Source organism: Penicillium antarcticum (genome assembly GCF_028974205.1).
Source record: "Penicillium antarcticum strain IBT 31339 chromosome Unknown utg000006l_segment0_segment0, whole genome shotgun sequence".
Lineage (NCBI taxonomy): Eukaryota > Fungi > Ascomycota > Eurotiomycetes > Eurotiales > Aspergillaceae > Penicillium > Penicillium antarcticum.
In genome coordinates, this window is record NW_026695304.1 from 1,494,620 (window position 1) to 1,506,613 (window position 11,994).

General features: G+C 52.3%; 3 protein-coding genes across 3 annotated transcripts; all 3 read left to right on the forward strand.

Moving 5' to 3' along the window:
• Positions 1-1,108: 1,108 nt before the first annotated feature.
• Positions 1,109-2,172, forward strand: bgt1 (1,3-beta-glucanosyltransferase Bgt1; the record flags this gene model as incomplete). The annotated part of the gene is made up of 3 exons (XM_058464703.1): positions 1,109-1,365; positions 1,432-1,725; positions 1,779-2,172. 3 exons carry the CDS (start codon positions 1,109-1,111, stop codon positions 2,170-2,172), a joined length of 945 nt encoding a protein of 314 aa, XP_058318556.1.
• Positions 2,173-3,011: 839 nt separating this feature from the next.
• N7508_006638 (putative myosin class II heavy chain (MHC)) lies at positions 3,012-9,683 on the forward strand (the record flags this gene model as incomplete). The annotated part of the gene is made up of 1 exon (XM_058464704.1): positions 3,012-9,683. One exon carries the CDS (start codon positions 3,012-3,014, stop codon positions 9,681-9,683), a length of 6,672 nt encoding a protein of 2,223 aa, XP_058318557.1.
• A 1,098-nt stretch (positions 9,684-10,781) lies between these two features.
• Positions 10,782-11,778, forward strand: N7508_006639 (p24 family protein; the record flags this gene model as incomplete). Its single annotated transcript, XM_058464705.1, has 4 exons — positions 10,782-10,979; positions 11,188-11,395; positions 11,496-11,683; positions 11,761-11,778. The coding sequence occupies 4 exons, from the start codon at positions 10,782-10,784 to the stop codon at positions 11,776-11,778; spliced, it is 612 nt and encodes a 203-aa protein (XP_058318558.1).
• Between the last annotated feature and the right edge of the window lie 216 nt (positions 11,779-11,994).

The following is an 11,994-nucleotide window of genomic DNA, read 5'->3' on the forward strand; positions in this document are numbered from 1 at the left end:
GGTATTATGGGAAGTAGATGCTGGCTTTTGATATGCATATTAGACTGGATTTCTCTGCCAATAGGACAGGATCTGCGTCTTTTGTCTTGGGTCGATCATCTACATCTTCGAGATACTTTATCTCCAGGTGCCTTACGTATATTTCTTGAAAGTTGGGCGATTATGATCGGCTGAGAATTTCGAGAATTTCCTGAATTGAGAGGTTCAGAAAAGCAAGATGTAAGAAAGTGAGGCAGAAAATACTACTGGGCAGACATCAGAACATTTACACAGGGCAAGCAATCCTTCCCGAATTAGTCTGGAACATCACAAAACCCTCTGCAGAAGTTCTGGAACCAGACAGAGGACAATGATTTGCTAATTGCCAACCCCTTGACCGACGTATCTCCTTCGGCCGCAAGGGTCGGGCCATTTCATGATCCGGGTCAGCGTATTCTATTGACGACGCGAACAGAGAGAACACCACGGAAGAAGACCTCAATTGGCCAACATGCGTGGCCAACATGCGAGCCATAGAACTACTCATCCAGAATACACTTCGCTGCGGTTCTCTTTTCCGAGGCACACATCGGATCGGTGCGGCCGTGGGCGGTGAGCAGCACGATGCTGTTTGCCCCGAGTACTCCATTCTCCACCGCAGAGGACCCTTTTCCAGGGTTGAGCTGGAGTTGGGGTCGAGGTGACATCACGACTTTGTTGGCATTGCCTGGTGGTGAGCGTTGGTGTAGATGCGCGGAGAGCGGACAATGGAGCCGCGGCAAGGGAGAAGGAGGGAACTGGGACAAAAGAGGCAGTTTGGAGGTTATACAATAGACAAGTAATCATAATTGTAGTGCAAAAGTAATACAGTTAACTTAACTTAACGTTGAATGGTAGACACAACGCCACTGGACTCTGTGTAAGCCCAGACCCAGAATAGCATACCCCCTATGCAGGTCCCAAGACTCCAAGACCCTCAGGGTCCGAACCCTGAATGTCCCCCCGACTCCGTTCTCCATTTTTCTTTCTGACGTACTTCCATTTATAAGAGTTGCCTCCACGCTCCTTTACTTTTTCTCTGGCATTCTTTTCCACATTCACTTTCTTTACTTTCACTTTCACTTTCATCATGCGTGCTGGTATCCTCTCCATCCTGTTGGCCGCTGCCCCGGCCCTTGTTTCCGCCAAGGGTACTCTAGGTTTCTCTCTCGGTGACAAGAACGCCGATGGCACTTGCAAGTCGACTAGCGACTATGAAGCCGACTTCGACGCTCTGAAGGACATGTCCACTCTTGTCCGCACCTACTCCGGTACCGAGTGTAACACTCCCCAGAACATTCTGCCTGCCGCGAAGAACAAGGGGTTCAAGGTTGTTTTGGGCATGTGGTAAGTGTTTAATGATCTCCCCCCACCGCGTTGAGACGTGTCTGACACATTCTTCGTTCTGTGCAGGGTCGGCAAGCCCACCGATACCAACGACCTGTTCTCTGAGCCTTCTTTCGCCAAGGACTGGTCCGCCATCCAGAAGGCCATCCCCGGTCACGAGGATGTCATCCACGCCATCACCGTTGGCTCCGAAACTCTCTACCGCGGTGACCTGACCGGACCCCAGCTTCACGCCTACATCAAGCATGTCATGAACGGTGTCCCCAAGGGTGTCCTTGTTGGTACCGCCGACAGCTGGAACAAGTTCGCTGACGGTACTGGCGACGACCTGTTCACCCAGGAGCCCATTGTGACCTATGTGTAAGTACACACCAACAGTAGAGGTCATTGATCAACGCTTACGTGGGATGTAGTTTGGCCAACGCCTTTGCTTACTGGCAGGGCACTGCTGCCGACAAGGCTCACGAGACTTACTTCGACGATATGGCCGGTGCCATGCAGCACATCCAGAAGGTTGCTGGTGACAACGCCGACAAGATCAACATTGTCAATGGCGAGACTGGCTGGCCCACCGATGGTGGCTCGGACTATGAGGCTGCCAAGGCTGGCACCAAGAATGCTGAGACTTTCTGGAAGACCGGTGTCTGTGGTATGCTGGACTGGGGTGTCGATCTCTTCTACTTTGAGGCCTTTGATGAGTCCTGGAAGCCCGATTCCAAGGGTGACAACGGTGAGCTCAAGGATGAGCAGCACTGGGGTCTGTTCACTGCCGACCGCAAGACCAAGTTCGATACCTCCTGCCCTTAGATTGGGAGATTGCTGGACTTTGGTAGATAGTTTCTTTCTGATGTATGCATTTGGGGCAGTGAAATATGGTTAATTCAAGATAAAGTTCAGTACTTTATGTCTTCCTACTTGTGTTCATACGTAGCTATTCGCTGATTCTAGCTCTATGATAGGCTGCTCCAAGTGGGCCAATCACGTGGTTTACACCCATGGTACATTTACCCCTGAATCTTTGTTTATATCGAACTACATCTTCATGTTGATCTTGATATCTTGATATGCTTGTAGTAAACCCCAGCAAGGGACTAGAAAAGAATAGAGATATCTGGTGTGGCGGTCAGTTCCCCTTGATCTGCAAGGGTCAAACTTTTTGGGCCTAAATGCGTAGCGTGGAGGGCTTCAATTGGGACGCGCCTCAACGGCCTCGGTCATTGTTGGACGAGTAAGAGAGCACGGATTCCACCGGACTCAAAGTACCCTGTACACCGCATTGGCACGCGCTACCCACGCTCTAGCAGGTACCAAGTACCCACGGTCCACTGACGTTGGAGGCCAATTTTTCCCCTGTTCTCGCGTTCTTCCTAGGTTCAACGTATACCAGTCCATCCTCAGGTCCTCTGCCACTCCCTGATTTCCGGTTGAATTTCCATGCGTCAACATTCTGGACGATAAGCGGAGCGGCAAGCAAGTGCTTGCTGCAGGAGTCGACACGGAAGGTGAGTGTTACTTAATTTCCAATTTCCCCATACGAATATTGCCCCTACGGAATGCCCCTATGGAGTCTTCTTCCACGCGATTTCAACAAGACCATTCCTTCCCTTACAATCACCCCTCCAAATATGCCAATCTAACCGCGTTGGATGGATTCTGCAGATCTAGATCCCTCCGTCTCCATTTCAGCCTCTTCCCCACCGTTTCAACGAGAGACGCGCCCTGAACGCGATCAACCGCGCCTGGCCCCGGCCCTGCTCTTGTCCTCTCCGTCAGGAGACTCGAGCCCGTCGACCGTCGGTTCCCCCGGTCAACACACCTCACCGCAGAGCATCTCGCTCGATCCCCCGCCGCTGCCATTCCTTTACCGCAACGGAGATTCTCTGACGTCGTCGCCCGTCAATCGGAGGCCGGAAAGCAGCATCTACTACACCACCGCTTGGGGGTCCCCGTATGCTGCACCGAGTACACGCAGACTGTCAGTGACTCAAAGCCAACTCACCGGTGTCGATAATCCATCTGGAGAAAACTCCCCCGTTCAATCGGTAGCCAAATACACCGAGTTTCGTAGATCGAGTGCCACGAACGATACGCTTGAGACCGCGGAGCGGGAACTTGCTGGTCAAACCGGAGAGAAATCTATTCGGGATTTTACCCAGGATTGGATAAATCAGTATCTCACTGGTCAGCCTAGGACCGAGCGAAGCAATTGGCTCAGTGACGACTCTGGTAGCGAAGCGCCTTCGTTCTTTACCGCGCAAAATACCTTTGCAGACGACGCTTCAGACGACTGGCTTGGTCTGGAGGACGATTTCCCAAACGACGATCTCCTGAAGACACCTACGCTTTCTGACTTTGTTGGGAGGAAAGCTGCGGCTCGTTCGAAAGTCAAGAAGACTCTCCACAAACGCGCGGATACTTTGCGCCAGGAGGATTTCTGGGGTTTTGCTTACGATAAAGATCCCCCACAGAACAATATGTCTGACACACAACCTACCACGGAGGCGGGTTCACCGGTAGAAAAACCGCTTCCTCCGCCGCCGACAGATGCGAATGATGGTCCATCAAACACAGAACAACCCATCCCGGCTCCTTTAAAAACACAAGCTTCTGAGATTAGCAGGTCGGCTACCCAAACTCCTCGACGGAAGAAGAAGATTTGGCGTGGAAAAGCTTGCATCATTGAATTGCCGTTGGAGGATAAGAGAGGCTCGGAGGAATCTGGTGTAAACCTCATGACACCCGAAGATGTCAAACAGCGGATGCAGAAATGGGAGGATGAAGGATACGATATCCGTGGGTTCACCATTGGTGATTCTGAGGATCCCTCTGAAACCACCGACCTGGGAGGTCTGAGCCGACCCCTTTACCCCGAACCATACGAGCTCCACGAGGAATCAAAGGTCCAACAGCTCGTCGTCAACTTCCCCGATAGGGCCGTTTGGGATGCTTATGTCGCCAACCTTCAAGAAGAGAAGCTCAGGGCTCTCGGTGTATCATTTGGTGACCCTGAGCCCGAGCCTTCCATTTCGCCTGATTACTCTGTCAACCAGAGCAATACTCCTTTCCCAGGTCTTGTCGCATCACCACCCATTCCTACTGGATCAGCAGCCAGCAACAACCATCTTGGTCAACTTCATACATTCTCTCCCTTCGGTCAACCTTCAATTCCTACGCCTGGCTTGGGCTCCATGGCTTCGCCTTTGATCCAGACTCCATACATGGGCGTGGAACAGAATATGATGGGGGGATACCCCTTCCAATTCCAGCCTACACCCCCTGCCCAGGGCTCCATGACTCCGCAAGGCTTCATCAATGCCCGACAGGCAAGCGCTTCAGGAGGTCCAGGCGCCATGGGCCAATTTGCATCCATGCTCTCGCCAGTCTCACCAATGCACGAGCAGGGTTCTTTCCATGCTGGGTTCAATGACAAGGGTGTCTTCGATGATCAATTCGGCCATGGTATGCATTCCGACATGCACCAAGAGGGTCTACCATACCAAACTCCTCAGACCCCTGTCAACGGACATCCAGACCACTTCCATGCATCCAATGTTGAAATTGCTCACCCCACGCCTCGTGGACATGGCCATAATCTCAGCGAAACCCTACAGAGAGGGTTGGACCAGATGCAACATACCGACTACCACCTAGAAGACTCAATCGAGCGACAATTGGAAGAGGACTACCGTGATGTCAACCATGCAGGCCTTAATGCTAGCATGCTCAAGTCACGCTGGGCGTTGCCACACGACCAGCAGCATCCCCAAGACGGCTCTCGCCAAGCGTCTCACTCTTTCTCCCAGCACCCCCACCAATTCTACGACCAATACCAGCAGCACAATGGTCACGATGGCTCAGATCTCGATACCAATCCCAGTGTCTCCGGAACCCCACAGACTCGTGGTGCCATGCCTAATCAAGGCCCATGGCATGAGGCCCATCCCAGCGGAAACTCTTATCATGGTCACCGCTCGCAGCTCTCTGTTTCATCGCTCAATGTGGAAGCCAAGGAATTCGATCCTTCGGCATCGTTCGGTGCTCAGCCTGTGCCTTTCAATAATGATGCCTTCCAGTTTGGCGGCATGGACCAGCAAGGGTTCGGCTTTGCTCCTCCTGCTTTCGAGCCTGGCAGCAGCATGAACGGTCCGGTTGAATCTGAGCCTCAAAACAACAGTGGCTTCAAATTCTCTACCGCGTCATTAAATGTGGAGGCTCCTGTGTTCAACCCCTCTGTTAGCATCCAGTCGACCGCCAGCGCCGAGCAACCCTCGCCCAACCGTACCAAGATCTTTGGCGATATCGATATCAACGAGATCTCTAAGCCATCCAAGCAATCCAAGGCAATTCCCATCGTGCGGCCGGATGAGAATGAGCAGGAAAACAGGAAAGAAGAACAAAACGTCGAAGATGACAAAGATGGCCGACCTGTTCCTACCGATCGTCACAAGCGTGCTCGCCGTGGTGTGGGCCACGCTGAAGGCGAGGCTAGATACAGCATCTCGACGCACCCTCTGGGCGAGGCCGGCAACGTCCAGGCTTCGAGCGCCCTCCAACCTGTCGCCGAGGGCAAGGAGAACGCCATGCCCGATGAGAAGAGCCCTGTCGAGCGCAGAGGCACCCCTGCCAGCGAGGCTGATACTTGGACTTTGTTCGATGCCAAGGCCGAGGCAGAGAACAGATCTAATGCTGCCTCGCCTGCCCAGGAGGAGCCCGCTGGGGAGCCCAAGGATATAGTTATCGTAGAGCGTGAGCCCAAGCAGGCTGCTATCAGTGAGGCTGCTCCTACAAAGGCTCCTGACCACGCTGCTCATGGATCCAAAAGCTCTATCAAGACCACCATGCTCTCGCCTACTGCTCCTCCGTTCGAGTTCAAGCCTGCTATTTCAGAATTTGTGCCTACATCAATCAAGCCTACTGTCTCTGAACATAAGCTTGTTGAGGAGAAGGCTGTCGAGAAGCCTTTTGGGACTCCTGTCAAGAATTCTGCTGCTAAGCCTCAAGGTGGTCTTATGGCCTCTCGCTTTGCTGCTAGCCCGCCCAAGAAGGCAGACACTCAATCTACTGAGGAGCCAGAGCCAGAAATCATCACTCGCGAGCCTAAGGGTCTTGGGTTCCACTGGGACTCTGAGAACGACTCGCCTGATGAGGAAGAGTTGAACGCAGTCATGGACCAGCTGAACGATGACTCCGATGTTGGCATTGAAAGACGTATGACTCCAGCTTATTCGACTCCCGCTCATATGACACCCTTCCAAAACCGACAGGAACACCTCACAGAGTCCATGGGTGGCCCAACAAAGGAACAGCCGTTTGGTTCTGCAGAGGCCCGCAGCGAAGCTCCCAGTCCCAGCCCCGGCGGTGTCCCCAAGACTTACAAGCTCTCTATCCCCAAGCTTGGCTCGGACATCGATGCCAACAGCAACGCCACCTTCTCTCCTCAGAAGAGCCTCATCTCTCGTCTCCAGTCCCCTGTTCGCCAGCTTGTCACTGAGAATGACCACGTTAGCGACTGGGACGACATGATCTCTGAGGGTGAAGACGAGAAGTTCATGAACCGGAACCGCTTCTTCGACCGTCGCATCAACGACCTTGTTGGTTCCGCCATTGATGACCGTCTGGGTCCCATGGAGCGTGCTCTGGCTGTCATCCAGCAGTCCGTTGCTTCCATTGCCACCGGTGCTTCAAGCAGACGCGTCTTCCGCGGCACCTCCGCCGAAATGGAGGATAGTGACGCCGATGACGAAGATGACAGCGAGCACGAGACCGCCTCTGTTAGAGATCGGTCGCCCCACAACCTCAGAGAGCGTAAGCTGGAGATGCTCAAGAACGTCGTTATGGAAGCGCTAGTTACTCACGACATTCCTCAGCGTGTGGCGCCACACTCCAGCCACAGCGAGATGTCCCAGCTTAAGGAGAGCATTGCTGAGTTGCAAGCTCTGACTATCAAGAAGCTGGCTCAGGACCCTGTCGGTGACATGCGTGAGATTGTCGAGGAAATGATGGCCAAGCAATTGGCTCACCAGGCTCAGTTGACCCCGCGCCTGTCTGAGGCTGAGGAGATCGGTGCTGACAGTCTCATGCTTCAAATCGATGGACTGAAGAGCATGCTGCGTCTCGCTGATGAGCGCGCCGACCAGGAGTATAAGGATCGCCGCCAGGCTCAGGACTCTATGACTGAGCTTCAGCGACTCTTGAAATATGCTGAGGAAGACGCTGCCCGTCACAGTGCTGCCGCGGAAGATGCCGAGTCTCGTCTTCTCCAGTTCAAGGAAGAGAAGATTCCCCATTTCGAGAAGATGCAGTTCCGCGCTGAGTCCCTTGGAGAGGAGACCGAGACTCTTAAGGTTACTATCGCCGAGCTGTCTACCAAGAACATTGCCCTTGAGGGAACTCTTGACGAGTACCGTGTTTCTAGTGATAACTTCCGTCGTCAACTTGATGCCACAAAGGGGGAGAACAAGTCTCTCCATGAGACTATCGATCACCTGCGGACTCGCATTGAAGACAGCATGGTCTCCCGCCAGAACCTTACCGAGAAGTTCGATCGTCTTCAGGATGACATGATCAGCCTGACTGCCGATGTCACTCGTGACCAGGCTTCCTGGCGCAGGAAGGAAGAGGATCAAATTGCCAAGAATAACGAGCTGCGCGCCTCTCACGCCCGCGAGTTTGCTATTCGCGAGAAGCTCGAGCAAGATGTCCGTCAACTGGAGATGCAGGAGCGGGAGTCTGCCAAGCTTAAGTTCCTTTACGAGCAAGGCCAACAGGAGAACGGTAGACTGGAGGAACTGATCACCCGTCTTCGGGCCGAGAATCACGATCTTCAATTGAAAGCCGGTCGCTTCGAGCGCGAGTTCTCCGAGGCTCGTGAGAGCAGCCGTGTCGAAATCCAGCGTACTCGTACCTCACTGGAGGCTGACTTGGAAGCTTCTAACAGCCAGGTCAACATCGTTCGCGCTGAGCTTGAGGCTCAGATTATTCGTCTGCAGTCTCAGCTTGATAACAACCGCATGGATACTGATACCTCCCGTGAGCGTTATGAACTTCTCTTGGAGGAGGCTAGAGACTCGAAGGTTACTGCTTTGGCTGCTAAGGACCTTGCCATTGATGAGACTCGCAAGATGCACGAGCGTGTCCTCAATGACCTGCGTGAGCGCCACGCCCGCGCTCTGCACAACTCTTCTGAAGATCGCCAGCGCGGTGAGAACCATACCAACGAGCGTGTCTCTCTGGCTGAGGATAAGGCCCGACACTACCAGGAGCGGGTGCAGCATCTCGAGGAGAAGCTCGAGATTGCTCAATCTGCTGCTCGTGCTGCTGCTGAGGCTGCTCACAGTGCCAAGGCAAGCCCTGTGCCATCATCGGCACCAACTCCAGCACCGACGCACTCTCGGTCTACGCCCTCCATGTCATACAGCAAGGGATCTGGCGAACCCGAGCGTATCTCTCCCCAAGCTCTTCGCGAATCTATCTTCGTTCTTCAGGATCAGCTCCAGCAGCGTGAGACTCGCATCGAGGAACTCGAGCAGGAGGTTTCCACAATGGACAAGGATGCCCCAACCAAGATCAAGGAGCGAGACACCGAAATCACCTGGTTGCGCGAGCTTCTAGGCGTCCGCATCGACGATCTCGAGGATATAATCAAGACTGTCTCCCAGCCCAATTTCAACCAACACGCCGTCCGCGACGCAGCCATCCGCCTAAAGGCCAACCTCCAAATGCAACAGCAAGAAAAGGAACGCATGACCACCGGTGCTCTCCCATCCCTCTCAGACCTCGCCGCCTCACCCCGCTCCCTCCCCCTCGCCGCAGCCGCAGCCTGGGGAAACTGGCGCAAGGCCCGCGACAACACTGCAGGCTCATCCGAGCAGACCCCATCGAAACCAAGTAACGCGGGTACGTTCCTCTCGGGTCTCCTGACACCCCCAAGCTCGCATGTCCGCCAGAACGCACCCCGGACTAGCGCTGCTGCACGTTTCGCTGAGACAAGGCCCTTGAGAGGGTTCACTTCGACCCCGAGACGCGGCTCTGTTCGGAAGGATGTTCCTGTCCCTGAACCGCCCAGTACCCCGCCTCTACTTCGTCGCTCGAGTTACGATCATGATGCCGAGCCGGCAAATTACGAGGAAGGACACTTCGATGAGAATGAGAGTACTGTTGATGGCATGGTTTCTGCTTCGCCGAAGGGTGCTGATGATGGTCCTTTTGGGCCTCAGATTGATGAGGTTGACGCTGAAGATGAAGATGGGGAGGCTGAGGCTGAGCTTGAAGGCCCGGGCGAAGATGAGCTGAGCCCCAGTCCTGCTGAGCATGAGTGATCCTATCGCTTGCGCTTGATCTTCCTCGTATAGATTGATCTCTTTTCCTTTGTGCTATTCCCATCTGACCCCTTCTCTCCTGCGTTCTTCGTCACTTGCAGCACGCCTCTCCCACACCTCCAATCCCCAACTTCTCTCCTCTCATTTCATCGACCATATTCCCCCTTCTCGACATACATATCATATCTTTCGGCTTCATCCCCGTGTTGATCGATGTTTGCGTGTTTTCGGATTTGATACCACCCCGTTTTTTGCTTGCATTTTTTGTTGCTTTTGTTTGATTTGATTGCTTCGCCAAAACTTGTACATTGATTATCTATCTTGATTTACATCTACACTTACCTACACCACACGGCCCCCTTATTCTTCTCCTGTCCTATCGTTTACTTTCCCTCTTCTATACATACTAATAGTTATGCTGTCGCTCTTTTGATTTCTTCTTGTTACTATATCACTTTACTTGTTCCTGTCCTTTATACGTGGACTTGTTGGATTTTTGTGGATTACTATACTACCCTCTGTGCTTGATGCTTGTGGCTGTTTTTTTGTTACATTTATGTTTTATTAAGATTTTTCTAGAATTGGGTTTATTGTTTACCAGTAATCTATGAGATTTCTATGTTGGTTCGTCCTAAAGTTGTCGTGGTGGGCTGTCGTAGATGCATTTGGATTCTGCCACCAGTATATTCGTTGTCCAGTGAGGCATAGTGGCTTTTTAGTCTTGTTTTTTATCTCATGCATAACTACCTATGTTTACTTAGTCGATCTCCATCGCCTGCAGATTCACTCGTTCCTACAAAATACATTCTCGTGGTTGCAGCAGTGGTATACAACTCAGTAGCGGAATATATATTTACAGAAATCTTGCAAAACTACCAATTGGGCATTTATTCTTATGCATATCTATACAAAGTCTGACACAGCCACAAAAATTAAACCAGAAATACAACATTTCAATAAAGAGTGCAACTCTTGTATCAAATGAGCATACAAAGCGAAGGCGGAGCGCTGTTTATTTGAGATGGTCCGAGCGTCACGAATTGACACCTTGCGCGTTGACAACCATTCAGATTCGCACCTCACCCCATCACCATCACAATGCGCTTCTCAGCAACTACTCTCCTAGTCACTGCGCTGGGATATATCAGCGCTGCCACCGCCCACACCATTCAGCTCAAGGCCCACTCACGAGAATGCTTCCACGAGGCCCTGCACCGCGATGATGTGATGACCGTTACTTTCCAGGTTGGAGATCGGGAGTTTGGAGGAAGTGGGAACCTTGAGATTGACTTCTGGGTATGGCATCTCCCCTATTCTTTGGGTTCTCAATTCTGTCGCTTGTTGAATGGTGAATCTGGTGGATTGAAGTGAACGAAGATGGACATGGGGATTAAGAGGGGGGTTCACCATTCAAAACAGGACCAAGCGAGAAGGATGGATCTGATTAGTCTCAGCAATGCCATTTTTTGGGTTCAAATGCTAACCATCGCTCGCCGCATTCTAGGTCGAGGATCCCCTGAGGAACCGCCAGTACTTCAAGCAAGCCGTTTCATCCGAAGACTACTCGTTCACCGCACAGGCTGATGGAAAATACAACTACTGCTTCAGCAATGAGGGCTGGACCTCCAACTCCAAGGAGGTCTCGTTCAACGTCCATGGAATCGTCTACGTGCCCGAAGCCGAGATGTCGCAGGATCCCCTTGAGGTCGAAGGTAAGCGCTGCAATGAATATGGAATATAGGATCTTGGAGAGTCAGGGAGAAGGAGCGATTGTTAGAAGAGAACCCCGGGCTGATCATTTGGAATATCTAGTTCGCAAACTTTCCGAGGCGTTGACACAGGTCAAGGACGAGCAGTCGTACATTGTGGTGCGCGAGCGGGTACACCGGAATACGGCTGAGAGCACCAACGGCCGTGTGAAGTGGTGGAGTATGTTTCAGCTGGCGGTTGTTATTGGTGAGGGTGTGTTCCAGGTGTGGTGGCTCAAGCGATTCTTCGAGGTATGTTTGCTGCTTCAATGGAGCTGTGACCTAAGACGGAGGAGAGATAGATTGCTGACTCGTCTTTTGATTCGTAGGTTAAGCGTGTGGTCTGATTTGGACTTGTGTTTGCCTTGGAGTGAAATATCTTCTGATGTTGGACGAATATGTGGTGGATTTGAGCGTACTGGGGTTCCCAGTGCAAAAGATTCATCAGGAATTTATCACGTTTTCATGCTATGGTGTCATGCGATCATCCTTAGTCTACATAATATGAACTGTACTACCACTTGGCCACAATGAATGGTGATCTTGAGGTTGTAGATGTATAC